The 26853-nt window shown below is 58.7% G+C and overlaps 1 protein-coding gene across 4 annotated transcripts in view; it reads left to right on the forward strand.

Moving 5' to 3' along the window:
• The window catches only part of CTDP1 (CTD phosphatase subunit 1), a 56332-nt gene that overhangs the window by 15732 nt on the left and 13747 nt on the right, over window positions 1–26853 (forward strand). For 3 of the 4 annotated variants that reach the window (XM_042961407.1, XM_042961405.1, XM_042961406.1), the window contains exons 6-11: window positions 1840–1930; window positions 3697–3863; window positions 4949–5935; window positions 7317–7458; window positions 7982–8185; window positions 16709–16868. In XM_042961407.1, the coding sequence (XP_042817341.1) occupies window positions 1840–1930; window positions 3697–3863; window positions 4949–5935; window positions 7317–7458; window positions 7982–8185; window positions 16709–16868 (1751 nt within the window). The remainder of the gene's footprint in view (window positions 1–1839; window positions 1931–3696; window positions 3864–4948; window positions 5936–7316; window positions 7459–7981; window positions 8186–16708; window positions 16869–26853) is intronic. The other variant, XM_042961408.1, reaches the window with a different exon arrangement.

Consider the following 26853-nt stretch of genomic DNA (forward strand, 5'->3'; position numbering starts at 1 on the left):
GACGTTGGCACCTGCGTTGTAGGTGCTCACAGCACCTTCGTGGCCAAATTAAATACTTCCGAATGGAAATATTTTTACGGGTTGGTTTTGGTCTTTGTTGACGGAGAAGTGACTTCCGAATCCTCCTCTACACCTAGCGCCCCGGAGGAGGTTGTTACCACGAGCGCATCGGCTGTGTGTGGAAGTTCCTTCCTCGTGCAAGGAGGAACTTTCCTGAGATGCGAACGTGGGGGACCACTCCGTGGAGCTCTCGTACCAGTGAGCACCAGCACCCCGGGTGGAGGAGCGGTTAGGTCCTCGGGTGCCCCCCTCAGGCTGCCTCCTGGCACAGGACGACTTGCCCTTCCCCTGCGGAGTCTTGGCATCTCTCTGGACCTCCATCAGGAGGACCTGCGTGGGGTAGAGAAGATAACACCGGTGTAAATAGAAGGGCTTGGGGGAGGCGTCCCTGGCAGTCCAGAGGATGTTCCCGGGGGCCCGAGCCCTCCAGAGCGAGGCCCGCCTCGGGCCGTCTGCGCCCTCTGCGCCTCGTGCGCTTTGTGCCTGAGAGTCCACATCCAGAGACGTGGCAGGAAGTTCTCCTTCCCGTGGGCCAGCGTCCCCGCACGGACGGGTGCAGAGCCCCTCGGCCGAGCGGCACTGAGGCCGGGGGACCCACGGTCACCGCGTGGCTGCCTCCAGCACCGGCGACGGCACCGCGCACGCAAGAGGCCCTGGGAGGAAGCCCGTGGCCCGAGGGACGAGTGCCCCACGTGGCTTTGAGGCGGTCGAGCCTTGAGAGGGCAGGACGCTGGCACGGGCAGGCCCTGGGGCCGGGTGGGTGGACTTGCTTGTTGGCGGGAGACCGCTGGGGCCCTGCCGTGGTTTTCCACCAGTTTCCAGCCATGGTTTCTACACCTTCCTCTTCCTGTCACCTTTCACGTTCTGAAAGTTCTCGCTTTCACAGAGTGTATGTTTTTAGTGTGATTAGGATATGTCTCTTTTTATTCGGATAAAAGCGTTAAGCGTTTGAGGTGCTTTTCACTTACTGTAGAGATTCCAATAATTCTGTGAGAGGCTTCAGGTTTAGCCACTGAGTGACATCAGTGTTCGTATGGGACTTACGTTTTTCTTACTTCGTAAGGATGTACATTTGTATCATTTCTTCTCTGAGTGTTGTTTGTTCATAAACGCACAGATTTAAACCCTTTAAGTGCTATGTGGAAGGCCCTGTGCACGGCGGTGTGGGGCACGCGGTGCAGACACCAGGGCCCTGGGGCGCCCTGGCTTTGATGGGGTGTGTCTGGTGGTCCTGGGGTCCCGGCCGACAGCGAGTTGTGGAGGTGGGCTGCCGTGCCTGCCTTCACAACGATGAGGGGATACACCCTGAAAGGGTCTCCAGAGGACGCGGCCGTATCGCCGGATGGGCATGAAGCCGCCCGGCGCCTGGCTCACTGCCTCGCGAACAGCCGAAGGTGCGGGGAAGCTGCACGTGGCGGCACAGCCGGACTCTTCAGTCCCGGCGCCCCACACGCCGCAGGACTGTGTTCACGTGTTTGTCGCCCTTGTGCACCGCGAGCATCCCCGGGGCGTGCTGCTGAGCCGTGTTCATCTTCTGTTCTCAGCCAAGTTCCAGGTAGTGTTAGATTCAGTAAACGTTCCACAGACCCATGCCTTTAAACACAGTAAAAGGAACCGCGAGTGAATCACAGTCCTACCAGGAAAAACGAGGGCGGTTGGCGTCCGTCTGTGACGCTTTGTGTCCCTGCTGTCCTCACAGCACAGTAGGGGCTTCACCACCTGCAGAGCAGGACATTCGCGGCTCACATGTCTGACCTTCGTTTTGTTTTCTTTCCAAAGGCTTTTTAGACCCTGAGAAGAAGCTTTTTTCTCATCGAATATTATCGAGGGATGAATGTATTGACCCATTTTCTAAAACAGGAAACCTTAGGTACGTACCTGGTTGTGTTCATCTCCGGGGCTCACTGGGAAGTTTGTGGTGGAGAGAGCACCAGACCCGTGATTCTGGGTTTATTGCCCCCATTCCTTCGTCCCCCGCCCCCCACCATGGCACTCAGAAAGCCTGCTGTCTTACCACCACAACCCTGCCTCCCCCCACTCCCCGAGCATCCAGGCAGTGGTGGGCTCCTGGTGTGGGGCTTGGCTGGGGCCCCAGAAGTCGGGGGTCTGGGGAAGGCAGCTGAGAACAGGGCTGGGACGTGAGGGACGAGGGAGGTGACAAGCCAGGGGATCGGAGCCCTCCCAGGCACCACAGCTTGAGAGGAGGAGGGGCTGGTATTTCCTTAGGGGCTTGCACGCTGCGAGTCCTGCTGGTTCGTCAGATCTGGAGTCACGTTCCCACCTCTTCCCGGCACCGCCATGGGCCCCTGCCTGTCCCGCTCTCTGCTCTTAGAGCGGGCGCTCCCACCCCATCCAAAGGCTCCTGGATATTTCAGGACTTGGCCCATTTCTCCCCGGAAAGATAGCCCCCGCCCTCCCATCACGATATGGCATCAGCTGTAGTTTGTTTACTTGTATGTTGCTCCCTAAGGATACCTGGGCAGTGACAGCGAGGCCTGTGGCCTCGCTGCCACTGCTGGGCTTCCTCACGGAGTGTTCCGTGTTTCAGATTCAGCCCCCCCCCCCCGCCGCCCCAGACCTATTCGAGACCGTAGGAGCCAAGAGGAGAATGAGCACTCCTTTCAGAAACAGATACTGTGTTTGCTAATTAGCGTCACACTGATGAAAACAAAGGACGATGAGCGGTGCTGTCGGTGACTGACTCAGGGGGAGGCTGCCTACAGCAGCAGCACTGGGGAAAGGTGGCCCACTCCCTTCCCGGCAGGTGACCGGCACGTGGCTCACGGAGGTGCAGGCAGCAGGGCTCTCTTCCCAGTTTTTATCTCCCTCATCTAGAGGTACAGGTGCCAGAAAGCATCAACTCTGTCATTATTTTAGCTGCCATATATTTTACCTACGGGAAACAGACTCCGAGTAATAATAATTTTGGACACGTGAACGTGCGTACCTGGGTGGTTGTAGCCGTCAGCCACTAGAGAACAGAATGGTGGGAGGCAGTCCCCCCGAGTTTATTTCCAGATCCAAGAACAAATTCGCTTTGAATTTTGAGTCCTCCGAGCTTGTCCAAAGCTCAGAATTGGGGACAGAAATAGAATTTAACAAGGCTGTGTGAGGGTACCAGGACCCTTGGTAACGTTTCTGCTGACCCCGCGCGTTCTAATAGTATTTTTGGACTCAAAAAGAGACCACGCAGGCGCGCTGCAGGAAACCGTTGTTTCAGATAGCTGAGCTGTAAGGTCATGTCCTCCCGCCTTGACCTGGAAGCCTTTCCCTGTGGAGGGGCAGCAGCACGCTGGCCACTGGCTCGTTAACCTGCGTTTGTAAATGTGTTGGGACGTGGCCGTTTGTGCAGTGTCTGCCGGCTGCCCAGGATGGGGGCACGGCCCCCAAACGCTAACCTCTCTGCGCCGTGGCTCCGCCTTGAGGAACGTCACAGACGGTGGAGAAAGTGTAGCTGCTGTCATCTGACTTCACCTGGGAACTTTGAGAGTTTAAATAGGAGCTAAACCAAAGTCCTGCAGTGCGATTTCCGGCTGTCTCTGATTAATCTGTGATCTACTGGCTACTAGAAAAGATTATCATGACTCTGATTATTTTTTGTAAAGTGTGCTAGTTCTGGTGCATTTTTACTTCCAGAAATCTCTTTCCCTGTGGAGACTCAATGGTGTGCATTATTGATGACCGGGAAGATGTCTGGAAGTTTGCCCCCAACCTCATAACCGTGAAGAAATATGTCTACTTCCAGGGCACAGGGGACATCAATGCTCCCTCTGGGTCACGGGAGTCCCAGGCGAGGAGGAGAGGTGGGTGACCTGGTCGGGAGAGGAGTAGCTAGCCCAGACCTCCCTGCGTGTGTCCCGTGTCCCGTCTCTGCCGCAGCTGCTGTCCAAGATTCGCTCTGTTGTCGTATTTCAGTAGTTGAGACCGACAACCAAACCAATGTTTGGTTTCCACTTGGGTTTCTTTTTTTAAGTAGCACTAATCTAAATATTTTCCTAATTGAATAAAGATTAAGGAATTTGCTTAGTTTAGTACATCTGAGACTTGTTATCCTGGTTCTCTTTCTTTTTTTTAAATGTTTTCATTTATTTACTTTCGAGAGAGAGGAGAGAGATCGTGAGCAGGGGAGGGGCAAAGAGAGAGAGAGAGATACAGAGAATCCCAAGCAGGCTCCATGCTCTTGGCACAAAGCCCAAAATGGTGCTCGAACCCACAAACTGCGAGATCGTGACCGGAGCCAAAATCAGGAGTTGGATGCGTAACCGACTGACCCCCCCGGATGCCCCATCCTTGTTTCTGAGAAGACAAGCAGGACGCTGGGAACTTGGCCATCGCGGTCCTTGGAAAGCATGAGCTGTGGGTTGTAGCACCTCCAGCTCCTTGGTGGGTGGTGCCGTGCCCTGGCCCAGAGCCTTCAGGGTGCCACACGGCTTCGCTTGTCTGGTGAGCTTGAAGCCAGAGTCTGTCTGGAGAAAATCCAGAGTTTTGGTTGGAAGTGTTTCTGATGATCTTTAGTTCATGAGATGTTCTGAGGTGGGCAGTGATTGCTGGCGGTGCAGGCCAGGAGAAGGTGGGACCTGAGGGCGTTCCTGTGGGGCACAGATGGGATGGCGCGGCCAGAGCAGGGCTGGGGGTGCCGCCCACGGGCCGTCCACCCACAGCGTGGAAACCGGCAGTGTTCTGTACGTTTTTAAACCACTGTAAAAAAACAAAACCAAGTGGCCACCTATGGCCACAAACCTGGAATATCGGCTGTCTGGTCCTTCCAGGCCACAGGCTGCCGGGCCCAGGTGGGAAGCGTGGTGAGAGCAGACGCAGGGCGCACTGCCATTGCTCTGACAAGCGAACGCTAAATACCGGTCCCCTTCCCTTTTGTGTGCACCTGTAGTGACTCAGTCTTCTAAAGCTGCCGACGTCGCGGAACACGCTCCGTCCGTCAGGGAGACCGAGGAGGGACGGCAAATCCCTGGGGTCGAGCAAAGTAACGGCCTTGGGAAGCCCACGAGGGAGCTCAACGGGGGTGTCTCCCCACGGGGGGGCTGGCCCCTGCCTGGGCAGGAGGAGGACAGAGGCGCCCGGCCCGCCACCCATGGCCCCTTGGCTGATGGCAGGGGACCCCCAGCATGTGCTCAGCCGCATGGTCGGACATCGCTGGAAAAGCGGCCCGCTCAGGGCACGGCAGGTGGTGACCTGGACTTTGACCTTTCCAGTGACAGCGAGTCGGACGCCCAGTCGTCCTCTGAAGGCGAAAGTGGGGAGAGGAAGGGCCTGGAAAGGCCTCAGGGCTCACGAGATGCAGGGAAAGTGGCGCAGCGGGGAGGCCCTCTTGGTCCGGGAGGGGAGAGGCCTGCAGGAGCCAGTCCGTGTGGAGAGTCTGCCCCGGGCGAGCATCTGGATGCGCAGGACGAGGACGAGCGGGACGGCCTCTGCGGGCTGGGCGGGGGCTCTGCGGACAGGAAGGAGGCCGAGACCGAATCGCAGAACAGCGAGCAGTCGGGCATCACGGCAGGCGAGTCCCTGGACCAGAGTGTGGAGGAGGAGGAGGAGGAGGAGGACACGGATGAGGACGACCACCTGGTCTACCTGGAGGAGATCCTCGCTCGGGTGCACTCTGATTACTACGCCAAGTACGACCGCTACCTCCGCGGGGACAGCCAGGAACCCCCCGACATACGCAAGATCGTCCCTGAGCTCAAGAGCAGGGTGCTGGCAGACGTGGCCATAATATTTAGCGGGCTGCACCCCACAAACTTCCCCATCGAGAAGACGCGGGAGCATTACCACGCCACAGCCCTTGGAGCCAAGATCCTCACTCAGCTGGTGCTTGACCCCGACGACCCTGACAGGGCCACCCACCTGATCGCTGCGAGGGCAGGTAAGCGCCCGTGCCCCAGTCCTGCCCGTGGTGCCCCCGGTGCCGAGCGCGTCCGCGTCGGTCTCGGGTGACCGCTCTTCGAACGAGCACATCTGCTCGTTTCGTGGGGAGTTTTCAGAAGTTTGTTTCTGTGCCCGTGTGGCATTGTGTGGGTGTGTGCTGTGCGCGTGTGCCTCCCGGTCACCGCCACACGCTCCCTGTAGTCTGGCTCTTTCTGGAGTGGGTGGCGCCCGCGAGTCAGGTGAGCTTGAGGGGAGCCCAGTTACCGGTCGTCTGGGTGCTCGGTTCAGCGGGTGAGAGGGCGGCTGAGCCTGGGTTTGAAAACCGGACACGGGTTCTGGCGGGAACCGAGTAAGTCAGAAGGGATCGAAACCTAAAAAGTGAAAATTGAAGTCGTCGTAGGAAAGTCCCTCTCAGACGCTCAGGCTGCAGGAATTTCAGCCAACAAAACGGGCCTCCCCGCCCGCCCTCTCCCCCCCAGTAATGGGCGGAGTCAGGAAAAACCACCCGGTTGCTAAAAGAAAAAAACAAAACAATTACCGTTTCTTCACGGTCCTCACAGACCGCAGCATGGTGTTTTCTGAGCAGGGACGCCCCCGATGCTCCAGGCCGGGGCCTCCAGGTGGCGGCCTACCCACGGGGCAGGCTTCCCCATCAGGCCAGCTCTGTCCCTGCGTGCATCACATCCTGTTTGACGGTCGCATAAAGGGGCAGATGGAAGGAAGCTCCGTGTTGGTGTGAAATGTTGGGAGGTCCTAACCGGGAGGGGGGCCGGCTCATGGCAGCCCCCGCACCCCGTGTGTGCAGCGAGCCCGGACCCCCTGCCTGGGCGCAGCAGGTGTCCCGGCTGTCTGTTAGCCATTCCAGGGACACAGCTGCATGCACGTCGGGGGACGCTGCATGCCTCCCTCCCAGCCTGCACCTGGCCTGTCCGTGCTTCAGCCCGGCTGTGCCTGCCCTACCTGGGCTACAGCGGGTGCAGGGGTGCTGAGCGGGGCCCTGAGCATCCAGCAGAGAAGCGGAGACGAGACACAGCTGCAACGGCATCTGGGCAGCGTTCCTGCAGCAGCAAGCTGGGGGCATTTGCACACGTCAAGTGCACGGTCTCAGGGAAGAGTCCTTGGGCAGCTGGCTGCAGGTCACGGGGGCAGTGGGAAACTCCCCACGGAAACAGATGGGCGCCTCCTGGCAGGGGTGAGGGGGTCTAGCGAGACCCCACGGCAGGCCCCTGCTTCGTGGGGCGGGCCAGGGGCCGGCAGCACGGACAATGAGATCCCGGATTTGAGACACGTTGATTGTGCCAGGGAGAGCGATTCAGGGCTGCCCCTTGCCCGCGGCCAGGCTGGAGTGTCAGGCTGCCCCCCCCCCCCGCCCCCCGCAGGCACAGAGAAGGTGCGCCAGGCCCAGGAATGCGGGCAACTGCACGTGGTCAACCCCGACTGGCTGTGGAGCTGCCTGGAGCGCTGGGACAGAGTGGAGGAGCAGCTGTTCCCGCTCAGGGCCGACTACGGCCGGGCCCAGAGGTGAGTGCCGGGCCGGCGTTCCCAGCCCTGCCAAGCACGCGCTGTGCAGAGTCGCTGCCCGCGCTCTTTGTCCGGACGGTGCCACGCGGCCTTAGGTCTTAGCAGGGAAGCTCGGTTTGCCTGCATTTCCTTCCTGGCCTTGGGGCGGTGTCGTGAGCCACGTGGAGGCTTCACGAGTGCCAGCGGCGTGCCAGCGGCGTGCTAGCGGCAGAGGGATGGTGAGGCGGGGAGAGGGGAGCCTGCCGGGCCTGGTGGTGCTGCAGGAGAGGCCCCTTCTATGCATTTGCAGGGGGAAGGCCTGTTTTGTCGAGAATGGCCTGAGAAAACGCCTCCTGTTCTGTGCCTGAGCTTGTTTTGGGGTAAAGTTCGGAAGCGGGCGTCAGGGGGGTGGGGACCGCAGGCCCCGGCTGAGGTTCCAGGCAGGTGCCGGGCATAGGCTTTCGCTTGCGGCCCCGCTAAGCGGCAGTTGCTGGGTGTTTGGGTCTGTTCCAGTGCTTTCTCGGCCCTTGTTCTGGTCCTGCAGGGAGGACGGCCCCGCAGCCTTTCCCGACCGGCAGGGTGCACTTCCGACCGCCTTGTTCCACCCGACGCCCGTCCACCCCAGGGCCCAGTCTGGGCCGGAAGTTCGCATCTATGATGCCAACACGGGCAAGCTCATCCGGAAAGGTGCTGTGGGCCCCGGGCCCCCCAGCTCCCTGGCGGTCCACACGGAACACTCCTCCTTCAGGTACGTGAGCTTGGAGCGGCCGTGCAGCAGCAGGCGGCCCTCTGACCCCTGAGACCGCGCACACGTTGAGAGTGGACCAAAAGTGCTGGCGGGACATGAAGTCGGGGTTTGCTCTGTCCTGCGTTGGGGCTGGGCTCACCCGCTGTGGCATCGGCCTCTTGCACAGTCTGTCCCATCTTGGTCCCCGACCCTGGAACAGGTCGGGTCAGGGTCTAGCCGGTGAGAGGTTCTGCGCACCCCAGGCACGCTCTCACATTTGCCCGCTGCTGTCTCCGACAGGCCGTTCCGTCTGCAGATTGGACCCGCGCCCTGACGTCGGCCCACCTCCCCCAGCCCGACCCCATGGTGGCGGCAGAGGAGCCAGCTCTGGGCACCCCCTGGTGTCTGGTCCTGCTTCCTGCCAAGATCTGAGTGAGGGAGGTGGTGGCTGCTTGTAAACGGGAACGGAGGGAGACTCTTCACTGGGTCAGTCCTGCGCTCCCCTGTCTTAAGTCTGAGGATTCAGGACATGCTCTTTGCCCGCTGACACGTTCTGTGTGTCGCGAGAGTTCGTTTCTACTGCTGAGATGGTGAGCTCACCCCACTCTTGCGGTCCCTCCATTTGAAAGGAGCCTGACAGGTGTGCAGGACGGTGGGGTTCAGGCCGCTGTCGAGGCTCTGGGGAGGCTGGTGTCGGGCCAGGCCATGGGGGCCGTCTGGGGAGGGCAGCGTCGGGCCCGGCCACGCGGGCACAGGTCTGCAGAGGTGAGGTCAAGGGAGCCACTCCCGTGAGGTCTGAGGTGGACACCGGGGCCCAGGAGGCCTGAAGACAGGGATGGGATTAGCGGAGATTTTAGAGGTGCTTCTGATAAAGTTCTGGTCAGAGGCCGTTAGACACACTGATGGACCGTGGTGCCAGCTCGGCCGGAAGCCAGCATGGCAGCACGAGAGACGTGTGGCCCCGGAGCTGTCGGGGGCAGCCAGGGAGGCCTGAGGGGAGCCTCAGCCCAATGCAGCACCAGAGATGCGGTCCAGGTGGAGGCAGGTGTGAGTGGACGCTCCAGGAGGGGAGACTGGGGCAGGAATGGGGGGGCAGGAGAACAGGACTCCGTGCAGTCAGCTGGCAGACCACTTACAGGCGGCCACCTCCGTGCTGACCGGCAGGTCACGGGACCGAGTGCACTCGTTCTGCTCAAGGAGCATAGACGGTTCTGCGCCCCCTTGGCCAGCGTCTCCCCTGGGGCGTGTGCCCCGGATCGTGTGGTGGCCCGTGGCCTGCCTCTTACAGGTCTGATCCTCCTGCTGACGGCGAACAGTCCTGGAAGCTGTGGTTGGGAGGCCCTGACACGGTGGCCCAGCTTGTGTGGAGCAAAGCCAGACACAGGGGCTGCGGGGGCAGAGGTTGGGGTTTGAAGCTGTCGGCGCAGCTGGGACTTGGGACGGGGCCTTTTCAGCAACGCTGCTGAGTGTTGGTGCTGAGACACGCCCGGTGAACGTCGGTGCTGGTAACCGCACGTGCTGGTGCAGGACACTGGGGTGCGGTGGGAAGGCACATGGCGGGTGGGAAGGTGGGGTCTGGGCCCCGTGCCTGAGTCCGTGGGGCTGTGGGATGCCGTAGTGCCAGCCTTCCCCGCGTCACGCTTCTTGGGGAGAAGGCGTTTACGCAGGCGGGGTGAGGGGAACGTCACTGGGACGTGCCCGAGTTTCTTACCCTTTCTCGCAGGCAGTGCTGTGACCCTCTGTACTGATGTCTCCACTGCCAGGCTCAGCCAAGATGGGCTGCGAGGGGTGGTGTTTCCCCTGCACCCTGGACGGCTGGTGGTCCTGAGTCGGGTTTGGGGGGTTCGTGGACCATGGGACTGGGGTGGGGGTGTGTCCTGTCTTCAAAACTGTGCTGCAGTGGCCTCAGCCTTCGGTGTCCACGCACTTCCTCGTGGGCTCTACAGGTGACAGCCCCCCGAGACCGCCCCGCGAAGCCCCCCACTGGGCCCTCTCGGAGGACTAGCGCCTGACTTCGAGCGGAGCGGTAGGGCCCGTGCCGCTCACACGGGCTACGAGCTGTGGGCCTCCGTCAAGCACCTAGAGCCCCCTCCTTGGAGAGGCGTGATGCCGCCCTTGGGATGGTCGTGTGGTTCAGGTTCCTTTCGTGGGTGACATTCCGCAGGGAGTTGTAGTGCGCGTCACAGGGCGGCGTGTGCGTTGAGAGCGTCCACAGCACCTGACTCACAGCTTCCGGTCATCTCATGGTGGAAGGAGGCCTGAAATCCACGCCGGACCGACCGACGTTCACGTGAACAGTTCCTGTTCTTGAGAACCTGCCTTTCGTGCCGTTGAAGGTTCAGCAACAAACCTTTGAGTTAATTGTAAGCGTAGACAACAAACGTTTGGAACGTTTCAGACTCAAGTTCAGAGCGGTCTGGGGATCATTCAGCCTTGCTCGAAATCAGTGGAAGGATGCCAGGAAATCCCGGACGTGGGAGAAGTGACGGGGTGTTGTCTGAGCGCACGTGCAGGTGGGGAGTGAACGTGAATAGAGCGGAACGCTGCTCTCCTGGAACGCTGACGGTCGAGCAGCGCACAGCTGCCCTTCTGTTCTGACGCGTGCGTGTGGCTTGTGTGAACAGTTTCAGATGAGTGAAAAACCCGCGTTTCAGCTCCGTCTTCTTGGAGGAAAACGCACCGAGCTGTAGTTTATTCAGCGGTGGCCCTTGGTGAGATTTTCTTTTTTGAACTTGGAAGCGTGGTTTCTGCCGAATATTGCTGGAGTCGCTGCCAGTCCGTGTAGGTATGCGGAAGGTCGCTAACAGCGACCAGTACATCTTACTAATCACGGAAGGGTGGTGGGAAGCACCGCCGTTTCCAGACCAACATGTTACCCTGCTCTGGTCGATTCTATCAGGGGCAGCTTGCGGCTTTTTTAAATAACTCTTGTCACCTTGTGTCAATTGTACTTCCTTTTTTGTGTGTAGGAAACCGTATGTTCTAGAGATAATGACTGCCGGTAGAATTTACGGATAGTTCTGTTCTCAAAATTGGCGAAATGACACACAGGGAAGGTGACGCCCATCTCAGCAGCAGTCTAGAACTCAGAGGAAAGGGGAACGGGAGGGGACCGGGCACATGCGCTCACGGGCATTGTGGGGTTGCTCACAACCCCATGCGTTGTTTCGTCTTTGTGGCCGTAGAGTAAGGTCTTCCTTTCCATGGAGACCTGTTTATTTGATTCGCGTTGTGCCCCACACGCCTGTGTCCGTAATCCTCCCGGCACCCGCGGCCACCCAGACATCCACACCCCCAGTCCTCGCAGACGGAACCGTGGGCTGTGGGGCCCCTGCCCGCTGCCCCTTCGAGGCTCTGGGCCCCCTGCACCCGTGTGTCCAGGGCTGCAAGAAGGAGGGCCCCGAGATCGGTGGCTCGGCGCCATTCTGAGCCTGGAGCCCCACGTAGACCCCATTGTGACAGGCCGCCTGGAGCTGTGGGCGCGGACACCGCTCCGCGCACTTGTCTGAGGCCCTGAGGATTGTGGGTGTCTGTTCTCTTTGTTTTGATGTTTTTGGATCTGGGCTGGGGACCCGCCTAGAGGTCAGAGCTCCTTGGGGCTCTCCCACTGTTGTGGGCATTCGCGAGGGCATTTCTTCTCCCCCGTGAGATACCCGTGTGCGGAGCGCTCAGGGACAACGTGGGGTAAGAACAGGCTTCGTCTGGTTGCCGGGTGCAGTCTACCTCAGGCTTCCGCAGGCGGGACCCTGGTGGGACCCTGGGGTGCAGCGGTGAAGGGGAGTCCTGGTCTGGGGCAGGGGTGGGGCAGCCAGGACCACAGAGGAGCAGGGAGCGCTCGCCAAGCTGTCGTCAGACCTTCCCTCCCTCCCTGCAGGGATGGGGCCAGAATTCTGAATTCCTTTTTGTTTACCCATCGTTAAGGTGTGTTGTTAGTTGTGAGCATTTGGGGTTTTTTTATTAGAAGTTGTAGTTTGAGGTCACTGTAGACCCACAGGCAGTTGTGAGATGTAACAGCGGCCCTGTGTGCCCTTCACCCAGTTTGCCCGGCATCTTGCAAACCTGTAGGCCCGTCTCACGGCCTACTGGCCTGGCTGTTGTTCTGACATGGTCAGAACCTCCACCGGCAGGGGGCCCCTGACGCCCCTCCCCTTTCCACCCCCTTCCAGCGCCCCCCCCCCCCCACTCACCGCCCCTCCCTGGGGTGTGGCGCACACAGACACTGTGTACGTGACCCCCACTCGCATCCATCTCCACTGCTGCCGCATTGCTGGCTTTCCCCTCTTGGCTGCAGCGTCCTGCTGAGGATGACAGCAGGGGTGTGTCTAGCCTGGGTCCTGGCCAGGAAGGCTGCTCCCAACCTTTGCGTCTGCTCAGTCCCTTTCTTCAGGACCCACGCGCAGGGGTGCAGCTGCTGGGCTGTGTGCGGAGCGTGTGGTTTTATTCAAAACCCGTTTCCTCTGGGGGCAGCGGTGCCTTCGTTCCACCGGCAGAGCAGGAGAGACCCGTCTCTGCACCGCTGCTGGCCTGTGGTGTAGACGCCGTATGTCACCACGGCCGCCGGACGGGTGTGCGCCCTCAAGGGACGCGCTGTCCCGACTCGGCTTCCTCAGTCAAGTGTGTGTGTCTTTGGCCCATTTTCCAGTTGGGTTGTTGTGTTGCGTTTAATCATTTGTATTTTTTAGGTACTGGAGCTTTGTGAACTGTGAGACCCGAAGGTATTTTCTCCTGCTCTGTACCTTTGCGGAGTCAGGGAGAGCGGAAGCAGTTTCATTTTGTTGAATCAGGTTTTATTTATCAGCTTTTCTCATGAATTACACGTTAGCTGTCAAGTGCGCTGACACTGCGTGGTCCTGGATTCCGAAGGTTTGTGTCTCGATCTGGCAGTTTCATAGTTGTACGTTCTGTAATTAAGGCCATGATCCACTCTGAGTTTGTGCACAGTGTGAGATTTTAGGGTGGGGGTCAGGTTTGTTGCCGCTCTGGCACCCGAGTCAGATGTCGGGGAACATCTGTGCAGGTCTGTTCTGGGTTCCCCACCTGTTCCCTCGATCTGCACACATTTGGGCCTTTTTTCTTTCTTTTTTTTTTTATTAATTTTTTTTTTTTTTTTTACATATGTATTTATTTTTGAGAGACGGAGCATGAGCGGGGGAGGGGCAGAGAGAAAGAAGGATATACGGAATCCGAAGGAGGCTTCAGGCTCCGAGCTGTCAGCACAGAGCCCCAGACAGGGCTCGAACTCACAAACCGTGAGCTCATGACCTTAGCCGAAGTCAGACGCTTAACAAACTGAACCACCCAGGTGCCCTGGGCCTTTTTTTGATGTTAAGGTGAAACATTTCGTTTTTCACCTTTAAGTATGACGTACCTGTAGTTTTTCTGTAGATGCTTTTCCCAAATTGGGGGAAATTTCCCTTTCTTCCCATTCTTCTGTGAGTTTTTATCCTGAATGGATATTAAATTTTTCCAGATGCCTCATCTGTACTCATATCATGTGGTTTTTTATCTTTGGCCTGTCATTCGAATTCTGTTTCTCTTGTTGGCCGGTAACATTTCTTTCGCTGTTTTCAAGAGTGTTTTCGTTGTCTTGAATAAGAAGTTTGACAATGGAGTGTTTTAATGTGGATTCGGAGGTGTGTTCTTTTTGGATCCACTCAGCTTCTTGAATCTGGAAGTTTAACGTCTTGCCCAAATTTAGGATGTTTCCAGCCCTTGTTCTTTGAGGACTTTTCCAGTTCTGTCGTGTTTGTCCTCGTTCTGGGCTCCTGGACACCAATACTGAATCACGTGTTCTTCAGGCTGCTCTTTCTTCCTTTTCAGTCTGTCTTCTCCCTGATGTGTAGACTGAGCCATTTCTCTTACGCATCAGGCTCTGTCCCCTTTGCCGTGACGTGGAGCCTGTCCAGTGCAGTTTTAAATTTTCATTTATCGGCGCGTTTTTGTTCTGACGCTGCCCCGTGGCGCTTCCCCGGCCGCGGTGGCTGTGCCAGGCCTTCTCCTGCAGCCGCGTGACCGGCGCTTGGCGGCCTGTCGAAGCCTTTTCATTGCGATGCCGTCCCACGTGCCTGAGAGTCCCCGACCTTTGCCCCCGCAGAGTGCACCTCCCCGGCTGTCCTCCTCCTTCTGCTTGAGGTCTTGCTGTTCTTGGGAGGACAAGGGGTTTTCTTTCTTTCTTTTTGTTAAGTTTATTTATTTATTTTGAGAGACAGTGCACGAGCAGAGGAGCGGGGGGGGGGGGGGGGGGGGGGGGTTGGAGAGTGCAAAGCAGGCTCCAGGCCATCAGCCCAGACAGAGCCCGACGAGGAGCACGATCCTGTGAACTGTGAGATCGTGACCTGAGCCGAAACCGAGGGTCACGCTTAACCGACTGAGCCACCCGGGCGCCCCACGAGTGATTTTCAGCTGAAGCCTGGGTGGTTTCACGGCACGTTGTGAGAGCCTCGACCTTACTCAAACTTCGGGTTTGGCTGTCTCCCCCTGGCTCTGCTCCGGCAGCACGGTGGACGCACCTGTCCCTGGTGGGGAGCCTGGGGTCCTTGTTGCTCCTGGGCCAAAGGGTCACCTGGGGTCACCCCCCAGGGTCGCCACAGACACAGGGCGGGTGGGTGTTCATGTTACAACCAGGTGAATGTCAATGTCTGACTCTGACACCTCCCAGCCTGGGGTGAGGGTCTCATTACTTGTCCTGGCCCCAGCCACCAGGGTCTCCACGGACACTGCATAGTCGGGGGGTGCCTGGAGGAAGATCCTGACCCCCCACTCTGCGTTCTCTGAGACCAGTGACGGGGGCATGGTTTGTGGTATTGGCCTGCGGGAGAGCAAGTGACTGTCTGAAGCTTTCCTGTTCTGCAGGGGGGTCCCTCTGTGGGTTTCTCCTGGAGAGATCAGGCCACTCTTTGGGCGTTGCGTCTGCCCGTTGGTGTTTTGCGTCGCTGGCTCCTGGGCCTCTTCCGTCAGCCCTCGAGTCAGCTCTCTGTGTTCCCCTGCCGGTGGGGGTCTCTGCCGGCGCCCCCAGGAGGATGGCAGAGGCCCAGCTGCCTTCCTGGGAGTAAAGTCAACTTGTGATTCAGAATAGACCGTGAATCTTTTGTGTTTCATTTCCTCTTGCATTTACGGTCTCGTTCTTGGGGAGCTCTGCGAGCAGCATGGCGTGGGGGCCTTGCAGGTCGGGAAGAGGGAGCTCTCCATCCTGGGGGTTTAGTCCACCAGACCTCACCACGTTAGACGAAACTGAGCCATTACATGTTACCGCAGTAAAAGAGCTGTGCTGTGACGTATTAGCTGTTTTCCAAACGGGAAAGGAACATAACGCTAAGAATGGCCTGTCTGGCACTTTTGTGCCTCGCTTGCTCCCACCGGCCTCTGCACCTGCCTGTTGGGCTCCGCCCTTTGGTGGAAACACAGGAGGAAATTCTGCCGCCTCCCGTGTGGCGTGTCGTTGAGGGGAGACGCCCTGGGGGCTGGGGGCCCTTAACTTACTGGCCGATTCGGTGTCTTACGTGATGAAGAGAATCACCCCCTTTCGAGGGATAGCGCCCGAGAGGTAGGCCGGCCGGCGCTCCCTGGTTAAAACTGCAACTGCTTTTCCAAAGGGAGACTGTACGTGGCTGTTTTCAGTAGGAAGATAGGTGGCCGTTTCCCGCGGTCGCCCCGGGGGCCTTGGCTGCGGGGTGGGCGGCGGGCAGCGTGGTGTGGACGGCACTGGCGAGGCTCCGGTGTCAGGTCCTCGTGTCTGTCCCTAACAAGTCCCCCTTTCGTTAGACACGCAGCGGCTGCTTTTCCGTGTTGTGGCTTAGACTTCGTACCCGCGTCTTCTTCAAAATCAGGAGGCTTGGCCGCGTCGTCAGTGTCTCAGGGAGCGGACGTGTTGGGCGGTGACAGTGGGGTCGGAAGTGTCCTCGTGCCCGTCTCGGGGCCGTGGCCCACCTGAGAGCGCGTGCTCCGGGCCTGCCGCTGACACGGACGCGTGTGCCGAGGGCGCCGTGAGACGCTGCGCGGCCGGGCCTGGGATCGGCTCCGGGGAAGAGCCTTCTGGAAGTGCTCACTGGTCTTTTGTGTTCGTGTTTGATTGATGGGCAGAACCGTGCGGCTGGAATGCTGGGTCGCCTTCCCCGGTGCCCGGGTGGACGGTGCGCCGACTTCAGTCCCCGCAGCCTGTGTCTTCAGTTCGGCAGCTCGTTCTTTCTGTTCTGGGCAGAATAGAGAGACGTGCTGCGTTGGTTTTGTTTTTTTTTAAAAAACTCTTGCGGCTTGCTCGACCTTACTTGGAGGATAATTACTTCTCCTGCTGGTTTCTAGGAACGTGCTCGCTAGCTCTTCATGTCTTGTCCTTCGCTCTGAGCCGAGGGACCCAAGAGCAGCGGTGCTGTGCCGGGGGAGGTGGGGGGGTCGTCCGCTTTCAGCAGGAGGGAAGCGCGCGGGGACCGTGGAGGGTCAGGGTGGCTTTTCGTAACTAAACGCCCTCTGTGCTCTTGTTTACGAGCTCCGAGTCGGGAGGCCGTGGAAGCGCCTCTCCTCACGCGGGCCCTGTGACGTTCGTTTCAGAGTGGTTCAGCCGCCACCACAGATGCTCGCTCAGGAGCTGCCGGACACCCGACGCGGAGAGCGGCCCGGCCCCGGCGGGAGGAAGCGACAGCCCAGCATGTCAGAGACCATGCCGCTGTACACGCTGTGTAAGGAGGACTTAGAGAGTATGGACAAAGAGGTGAGGCCCGCGGGCGCCGCACGCCAGGGGCAGGGCGCCCACCGCGCTCACGCTCCGCCCTCGCTTGCCCAGGGACGCTTCCGCTGGCGGATTTGGCGCGGCCTGGAGTGACGCGTCGGGGCGTCGGCGACCCTGGAAAGCCCGGCCGCGCCCCACCGGGGGTGCCTGAGCGCTCCCCCGACCCCGCCGTTGGCGAGGGCCCGGCATCGGGCGGGCAGGGCCGGGGCCACTGGCGGCCTGTACTGCCCAGCGGGAGATCCGAGGTGACCTCCTGCCCGGGTCACGGGGGCTCTAAAACACAGATGACGGTTGGCAGTTCACGGTAGGATCTTGTTATTACGCCACTAAACGGCTCTAGGCGACGTCGGTGGCGTTTTTGTCTCTTCAGATCCTTAAGTGTCAGAATAGTGATAATAGGGCCGTGAATCCATTTTGGATTAGAGATTAAATACGGTAGGGATCTCTCCCTCTGGGACAAAACAGCCGAAACTGCAGGTAATTTTGTCATCTGCCCGGTGCTTCGTCCCCTGAAAGGAGCCCGTCCTGAGGCCCGCTGGCCCCCAGGCGCCGTGACCCCTGCTCTCCTGCTCCGGCCAGTGCCCTCGAGGGCGGGCCCCCCCGTCGCGGTTTCCGTGTGTCTGCAGGTGGTGTGCGGGCGGCGTCAGTGCAGAAAGCCACGTCGCGCGTCCAAGCGAACGTGGCGCCTTGTCACGCCCAACCGGCCTCTGCTTGGGACGGAAGCCGTGCGCCGGCCGGCCCCACGGCCGCCTGGGTTTCTGCTCCGGCACCGCACCGTGCTCCGTGCTCGTTGCCACCGGTGGGAGGGCCCGCGTGTAGAGAAGTGTGTTTTAGTTTATGTTCAGTAGGGGAACGTCAGTGGCACGTTCGGTACGGAATCTTACCGGGAGCCCTCGTCCCTTTCCGTCGCCGGTTCACCTCGCGGCGCTTGGAGCCTGTCTGCAGGTGTGTCGATTCCCTTTCTTGGCCATTTTTTGAATATTTAGCTGGTGGAGGTGCTCTTTTATTGTTGTTTCCCAAGTGTTTTCTCCGGAAGAATTTCCTCAGCGCTACTCTTTGATCTCTGAGCCCAGACTGGGTCGATCCAGGAGGTCGCTGACCCCACAGAGACCTGGGGGAGAGGGCCGCTGGCGCGTGCCTCCCCCGTCCTCCCAGCCACCCTGCAGACGCGCGCACACCAACCTGCTAGGTAGTGACGGCCACTTTGGTACTTGTTCCAGGTCAGGGGACGTCGGAATCTTACCGTGAAATGAAAGTGCTACGTGCAGCTTTCTGTCACTTTGAGAGAAAAGAAAGGGAGCCTCTGAGCCTTCGATCCGGCTCCTCGGCGGTAGGAAGTGGCAAAGGCCAGAGCAGCCCGGCACTTGAGAGCTGGTGAGCCCCACAGGGAGGCAGGTGCCACGCTCGGGCGCTCACACTCCACCTCCGCTCCTCTTCCCCAATTCCTGGTTCTGGGCAAGCACGGCGGCCCGGAGGCTGCGGGGGTTAGGGGTCGGAAACTGAGCGGCGGGGAAGCGAGCGTGCGTGACCGTGCCCGTGAACGGCGGTGTTCCTGCCCAGCACGTGGCCGAGGCTGGAGAGACCTTCCCGCGCACCCGGCTGCTGGGGGCCCCAGGTGGTCTCGGCAGCTTTGCGCCGGGCCACACGGGGACGTCCCGGGCAGGGTGTGCCCCTGATAGGAGGGATACCCTGGTGTCAGAAGATGCCTGTTGCCGCGTGTGCCCCTTTCTCCTGGAACACCCACGTGCCCAGAGTGGGCCTCGGAGCCCCGTTGTCGGGCGGCAGGAGACAGGCCTCTGGAAAGCAGGCACGCTGCCTCCGGGGACACTGGTCTTGGGCTGCTGCTCCGTGAGCTCGAGGCGGAGGCTCTGAGAGTCCCGCGTGGGCTTGGCCGGGTCTCGTCAGGCGCGCTGCCCTCAAACGGATCTGGGTTCGCCATCGGGAGCGGGGAGCAGAGACGGTGAAAGGGGGAGATGTGTGACGATCGTGCTGCACACGCAGGTTTCAGAGAGTGTCACGGGCTGCAAGGCGGCGGCTGAGGTCTCCGAAGGGAGGGAGGGAGGTGATGCTCCTAGGAGACTCTGAAGTAAATCTTTGGAGAGAATCCCGGGCGGCTTCCCCAAACCTGGAGCTGCTTGTGATAGAAGGGGCTCTTGTCTCTGCCGCTGACATGTGCGACTGCTTTTGTTTTCCGGTGGTCCTTGTCCTTTTGAGATAATTCAGGGGGGACTGCTGTTCAGCGTCGTTCTGGTTTCCGTAGAAATTGGTACGCGTTAAGAGACTTGGGTGGCCTGCTTTTTGTGCATTCGTTCTCGGATTTATCAGGAACGTTCAGTTGAGTGACCGAATGTCTCTCGTATCAGTTCATTAGTGGCTTATCTGCCAATACTTACTTCAAATACAGTTAGGTTCTAGGAATTGTGAAATCTGCCTCAGGTCCCCTGGCAGGATTCTGTACCCTCAGCAGGCAGCTGTCTTACTCAGTTCAGTAAACGAAGGTCCCAGTAAATAAGACTGACCAACATGAGCTTCCTCCGCTGTGACCACCCACCCCGTGTCCTGATGCCCCCCATGCTCACCTGTGCACTCAGAGGCCACTGTAGTTGTATTTTTTTAGTCCACTAGAGGGGGCTCTTCAGACAGCCTGTCATCAGCATGGACAGGTGCTCCGCAGCCAGGGTGTCCCAAGGTGGGGGTCCATCAAAGGCGCTCTGTCTGGGCCCAGACACAATCTCCAGCCCCCAGCAGCCCCGGCCCCCTTCATTCTGTCCCCCATTTTGTCCTGCCGGAGCTCCGCTCGAGTCACCCAAGAGGCACAGCTCGCCGGTGACAAAGTGCTCTAGGTCCTGCAGGGCCCGCCCCTGGGCTTTTGTCCTTGTCATGCACCAGACCTCATGCTGGCATTTCAGACCAGCATCCTTGCAAACCAGGGTCTGAGACAGAATCTTCCGGTTACTGTTTCCAGACGGTCCTAAAACCACAGCAGCGCCCCTCAGCCACGGCCTCCCTTTCCGCAGTTTTGGTCCCACCGCACTCCAGACACAGCATCAGAAAGTCAGCGGCAGCCTGATGGCACGTCGCACGCCCCTGTCATTTACCTCCCCCACGTGACCACGAGAGAAGGAAGGGAGGGGAAGCTACGAGAGACACGCCGCGTTCAGACAGCTGTTCTCGCAGCGTGTCACCACACTCGTCACGTCTTACCGTTAGTTTCTGTTAACCTCTCCCTGTGCCTGACTTGTGGACGAGCCGTGTCGTAAACGCACGTGTAGGGTTCAGGCGTCCCCGGGGGGTTTGCACTGTACCTGCTCGGATGAGGGAGGGACTGCTGTATGCGCATGTCTAGCATGCCCCTTTCTGTTTCCAGTCAAGTCCTCGCCCAATGGTTATACTTTGTGTATCGTGGTTTACCCAGCGCTTTCTGCCAAAGCTCGGTGACCTCGCCGTGTGCTGTGGTTCAGACTGACGTGCTGGGCGCGCCCGCCCACGTGTTCATGCCGTGGCAGCAATTCTGTGTCGTGCATAAGACGGCGAGCCTTACTTTCTGGTACGGAGGCCATGGTCTTGTGGAACGTGTAGGTTTGTTTCTGATGAGCACGTGCGGTGGGCTCACACCTTTCCTGCCTGTACACGGTGGTCCTTTTCTTGAGAGGAAGTGGGGCCTCGGGCATGGGCGTGCTGGTGTCTGGGGCGTTAAAGGGGGCCCATCCGGGCTAAGCGGAGTGTCCCCGGGAGCCACGTGACCCTGAGAGTCCACGAGATGCGTGCACCCTGGTGTCCATCCATGTGAACGGTCTCACCCGTGTTATCGGCGGAGGAGTCACACGATGCCGGGGCGCTGCCGGGTGGTGACCTCAGCCTGAGGCCGCACACCAGCACGTTCCCCCTCTGCTTCGATGCTTCGCTCGGTGCGGGACTCGGGCATCAGGAGCGGCTTCCCACCCGATGGCAGGTCTGCCCCATCTGGCAGCGAGTACGTATTCTGAATAAAATAGGCACGTTGTCCGTTGGCTTCAAAATGTTGAGATGAAGCAGCTTTATTCCAGAAGCTCCTCAGGACCCCAGCTTTGGGGGCACACGCAGGTGTGGCTGTGACACGGTTTTAGTTGTGGTCGTGGTCGGTCAGTAATGCACTCGTGTTTTGTCCAAAGCAGGACCCACAGGGTTAATGGAGCTCTGTGCTCTGCCTGTAAGTCCTCGCAGGGCGTCGCGCCCCCGCGGGAGTCTGCATCACAGCCTTGGGTTTCCGTAGGCGAGCTTTAGTCACGTGTGTGTTCGTTTGTTTTTTTTTTTTTTTTAACATTTATTTATTTTTGGGAGACAGAGACAGAGAATGAGTGGGGGAGGGGCAGAGAGAGAGGGAAACAAAGAATCCAAAGCCGGCTCCAGGCTCCCAGCTGTCGGCACAGAGCCTGACGTGGGGCCTGAACCCACAAACCGTAAGATCATGACTTGGGCCGAAGTTGGACGCTTAACCAGCTGAGCCACCCAGGCGCCCCACATGTGTGTTCATTTTAAGCAAACACACAAGGGAAGTGCAGAATGGAGGTCTCACTGTCCGTTCCGAGGCTGATGAGCAGTTTTTATGGTGGGATGTGTGGGCTGTGGCTCCAAAGTAGAAAAGTTCCATCCTTCAAGTTAAAACGTACAACTTATTTTTGAAAGTTAAAAGTTCAGTATCCTATTAAAACAAAATTAGTTCAGAGTCAGATAAGTAAACAAAGCGTTTGCCATATGTAATCAAAGGACCAGTCCGTGATGCCTCAGCACACGTCTGAGAAGCACAGGGAACACTGCGTGGGGAGGAAGAACAAAGCAGCACTGGCCCCGGTGCTGGCCCAGGTGGGTGAACCCCTGCCTCCCACCCCAGCCTCCCTGGCCCCCTGTGAGGTCTGCAGCTAAGGTCCACAAACAGGAACAGCAGGGCCCTGGGGGCGCCCAGCCAGCTCAGCCGGGAGAGCATGCGGCTCTTGATCTCAGGGTCGTGAGTTCGAGTCCCTCGTTGGGCCTAGAGCTCACTTAAAAAAAAAAAAAGAAAAAAAAAAAAAAGAATTCCTTAGAGAGAGGGAGGGAAGAAGTTGGTTCATGGAAGTCAGCACCATGCAGCAGGGAAGGCCAAGCGATGCTAGTGGGGGTTTTGAGCATTTTTTTCTCCTGTGTCCCCGGCTCTGGCCCTCATTTTGGAGGGATGTACGTCTCTCCCCCAGGCTTTGCTCTGGGTCAGCCCCTGTCATGGAGCTGTATTGCCATTCTGGGGTAGGCACCCAAAACGCAGAGGGTCTGGGGACAGGAGCCTGTGGCCCAAAGCATATGGAGGCTCCCTTCCCTGCCTCTTAGCCCCATGGGTCACCCCAGCCACACCATATTGGGCAACGGCTCAGGGTGCTCTGAGAGAAGGGCCCCCCCAGTCTGTACAGGAGCCGACGCGGGCCCCAGGCTCACCTCCAGGAGCACAGACACGGAACACACCCTGATAGACCTGGGAAAGACAGCGTCCATGGAAGCTGAGGCGGAACTTTCTGTCTGATCCACTCTGATCAGGCTAAACCTGCTACAGTGCACGCGTGTGTTCCCAGAGGCGGTAAGAGGGTGCAGTATTGGAGCGTCCGGGCACAGTCTGAGTGAGCAGCAGCAGGCACCCACACAAGCCAGCCCGGACATCGGGCCCTGGAGACCAGCACCTTAAGGCATCTCAGTGGCCATGCTCCCTGGGGAGAAGGGAGCAGCCTTGGAGCGAATGCAAAACGACGAACGACGGTGGGCAGTTCAGAACTGGAAAATACACTCTCTGTACACTTGTCCCCAAAATTGGCAGGAGACAGTGCCGGTAGGAGGAGGAAAGGGCCCACGGTCAGGGCTGCAGCTGCCACCTGAGGCAGCGGTCGGAGCCGCGGGCACGTCTGGTCGGCATCAGAGCTCCACTCAGCGTGCGTGTGGGCCGTCCGAGTCCCACAGAGGGGGAAGAGACGGGCGCGAGACAAGATTCTTGGAGGAACGGTGCCCGAAAACCTCCAGGCTTTGGTGAAAGGCATAAATTTACTAGTTTCTGATGCTGTAAACTGGCTGGCCCGTCGTCGGATTTCCTGAGAGCGGAGTCACGTGGTACACCTGTGTCTGCTCCCAGCTCCCTTCTCCCCGGGACCACGGCGAGCCGCGTGGGAAAGGCCGCGTTTGAGAAGGGCCCCGCGGACTGCGTCTGGAGAGGAAGCCCAGGGCAGGGCGTGTGGTGGGATTTGGTTTTTGTTGGCCAGAGATTACTCTGAGAGTTACTTGAGGCCAGTCCCGGGCGTGGTTGAGCCGAGTCGTGTGAGTCTGATCCGGGGTGTCTGATCCCGGGTGTTGTGCGCGCGCTCTGTTAGCGGTAAGTTCTTGCAGAGGTTTAGCTGCTTGTTTTCACGACAGCCTGGGTCTTTTCCTCTGCGTGCAGCCCTTTGGGCGGCGAGGCTCGCCTTGCGAGTGCACAGCCTGGGCAGCCTCACGGTCACCGCTGAGCGTGATCAGGCACAGAGGTGGGGCAGGGGCAGAGACGCCTCGGTAACTTTTGCCAAGTGACCTTTCTGTTCACACGCTTCCGTTTGGAGCAGGTACTCGTGGACCCATTAACATAGGTATGAGATTCAGGGATCTCCGTGGGCAAGCAGGCTTCCCAGAGTGTTTCAGCAAAAAAACCACTGTGAGCGAATTCCTCGTGCCTTAACGTGGGGTCCTGTCGCGTTCTAGGAAGCAGCAGCTCTGTAACTAATGTCACAAACTTCCCAGGGATCTCGAGATAATTAACAAATACTGAGCTTTAGAAACAACACCTGAGGTTGAAGACAATAATGTGAAGATAGCTTTTTAATACTAGGATAGTGTGGACATACATCCCGATTTATTTCTCGTGTCCCAGACTGTCCTGTACGCTCCATGAGGTCAGTCTGGGAACAGGCACGCCACACCGAGGCCACGGAGAAGGAGCTGTGGCCGGCGGCCGCGTGCCCGGCTCCCGGGCCGCTGCAGCCCAGAGAACGGCAGGCTTTGTCCAGGCCTGGGCAGGCTGGGGCAGAACACGTGGGTTTGGGCAGCGCTGCCTCTGTCCCCTTTTCTCTGCGTCATCCTGCGGGAAAGTAAAGCTTCATGTGTCTAAACACCATTTCAGTTTCATTAAGAGAGAAGGTCGCCTGTCGGAGTGACTGGGAAGCTTGCGCCTGCGGCCGAGCAGAGATGTGCACCTGTGTGGCTGGTACCTCGTCCGGTCATTTAGAGTAGCCCGTTCGTACGTGTGTCTGCACACGCGTCTCCTTCCATCCGACCCGCCACTGTCCCGAGTCACCAGGACGCACGGTTGTCCACCCCAGTCCCAGCCAGCGCGTACAACACGGTCACTTTCGCATGGCCCGCGGGGGATTGTCCGGGGGTGTCGGGTCCCTGTCTCTGCGAGTTCCGCCCCGGAGCGAGCAGGAGCGGTAGAGGCACGTGCGGGACCCATGCCTGTTTTGCAGGGTCCCCGCACCCGGTGGGCTGGGCCGCCCACCTTTCCAGGCGTCTGTTCTCCCACACCGTCCCCTCAGCTGCCTCCTCGTGCGCCTGCGTCTTCGGGTGAGCGATGGGACCGGTTTCCAGGGTGTTTGATGTGATCCGTGTGGGCCTTTTGTGTGAGAGACTTCGGTAGTTAATTTACCATAAAATGAGGTTTTTGTCTTTACACGCTTGTTTTTCAAGTCTTTCTTAAGATTCTGAAATATGTATCCTGGCAGCTTTTAAATAGTATATATAAAGTAAGTGGTTCGTTGCAGATTGCTGGTTTTCAAAAAGTGCGTAGTTCCCTTTTTATGAGAGAAAGCCCTGGAAAGGTGTCCATTGTTCTATAGGAGTAAAACAGAACGAGGGAGAGCAAGTTGAAGCACAGTTTGAGTACGACCACATTCTGACATGTGTCCACAATTTTAGCTTGGCCGTGCAGGATGTTTCTGAACCTTCCAAACACCTGGCAGAGCAGGCACGCGCGTTGGTTGGCCGTCCGCCACGCTGGAGGAGCGAGGAGACTTCTTCCCGGTCAGCGGCGCTGCTGACGCTTTATGGGTCACTTCGCGGCCTCCGAGGCAGTGACTGTACTTTGGTGGTCAGACATAAAATACCTGATTTTTTAAGTTCCCGTCTTTCTCTTGAAAAGGTATGATGCAGAGTCAAAGGCCTGAAATATTTTCAGAGGAAAATTTAATACTAACGATTTGAATAGACTCGTGCATCAACAAAGAGTACGCACAGCCAAGGGAATATAGCGGTGACGCCTGAACGTAGCTGCTTAGAATTAGTTTTGTGCTTTCTGCTAAATGCCTTTAGCTCAAACCCCGTGTGTCACCTCCAAGGACCTCGCAGTGAATAACCCGTTGATAAAGCTGTTGCTTTGTTTAGTTAGCTGTTGCTACACTGTTTCTGCATTTGATTGAGACCCGAGACCTGCACGTGAGCTCCTTGGGAGTGAGCGACCAACGGATCGCGGGTCTGGGGTTGAAGCTGCTCCGTGTCGGAACGTTCCCTCTGTCAGTCACAGGCTTTGTCCCTCGGTGTCCCTGCGGCCTTGCGGTCCGTGCAGAGCAGCTCACGGCCCCGTGGGGGTGCCCGCTGCCTGGCAGGGGAGGTGTGAGCAGCCCCGTCCCCGAACGGGACTGGCGGGGGGCAGGAGGGCAGGCCCTTGACCCTTTTTGTAAGGAGAGGCTGCAGTTGTCGGGCCTTGCCGGGAGGTTCCTCGGGGCGCCACCCAGTTGTTGGTGGGAAAAATCAAAGTTTTCGTGAGTTAAATACGTCTCACCACTTGCCTTTCCTTGGAAAGGAATATTCTTTCCTGGAATGAGCCGAAAACCTGGTGTTTCTGAATTAATGCATTTTTTAAAATTTAACATTTAAGTTGCCGTTACATCCCTGTAGTTCCAAGTTCCCAAAGTCTAAAAGCTGCCGTGAGAGCACCTTCAGGGTTCCCACAGACCCCGCTTTCCCCTTGGCTGTGGCCAGTGCCAGGTTCCTGCGGCAGGTGGGCTGGCCGTTGGGGAAACGGCGCCCCACCCCACACCCAGTGGCTCTTGTCCTACCCGCCGGCCCATGCTAAGCTGTTGAGACTCGTCCAGGAAAGCACAGCACTCCTCTGCTCTTGCCCAGATGTGTGGGGGCCACACTGAGTGGCTCCGACACTGCCTGGACCCGCACACCCACGCCCCTCAGATGCCAGGCATGAGGGGGAGGTCCCGGGTTGTCACCCGTACTTGTGACCGACCGGCTGCGAATCGGGGTTCCATCGTTTGCTAGGGCAGCTCCGGAAGTCAGGGACACTCTTGGTTACGCTGAGTGGCTTACCGTGTCATAAAGGATGTGACAGGACACAGGGGAACGGCCAGATGAAGAGCCACACGGGGTGAGGTCCCAGCGGGTCCTGAGCATAGGAGCTTCTGTCCCCGTGGAGTTGGGAGCGGGCCACCCTGCCGGGACGTGGGTGCGTTCGCCAACCCAGAAGCTCCCCGCACCCCGCACTTTGGGGATCGTTGTGGAGGAGGCGTGACGGGTCATGAACTCAGTCTCCAGCCCCCTCCCCTCCCTGAGGACGGGTGTGGGGCTGCAGGCCCCAGGCGTCTGCTCTGGCTGGGCTCTGGTGACCAGCCCCATCCAGAAGCCCACCTGCAGTTGCCTCATTAGGAAAAAGGATGATGCTGTCAGCCATCAGGTTGAAGGGGCTTAGGGGCTCTGTCAGGAACCAGGGACAGAGACCAATAAGCATCTCCTCCTGTTGTACCCACTTTAAGCAGCTTTAAAGATCAGATAAGGGGCGCCCGGGGGCTCAGTCAGGTAAGCGTCCGACTCTCCATTTTAGCTCGGGTCATGATCTCACGGTTCATGGTTTCGAGCCCCACGTTGGGCTCTGTGCTGACAGCACGGAGCCTGCTTGGGATCCTCTCTCTCCGTACCTCTCTGTCCTTCCCCTGCGCATGCACTGGAA

The sequence above is a fragment of the Panthera tigris genome, chromosome D3, assembly GCF_018350195.1.
Source record: "Panthera tigris isolate Pti1 chromosome D3, P.tigris_Pti1_mat1.1, whole genome shotgun sequence".
NCBI classification, from domain to species: Eukaryota; Metazoa; Chordata; class Mammalia; order Carnivora; family Felidae; genus Panthera; species Panthera tigris.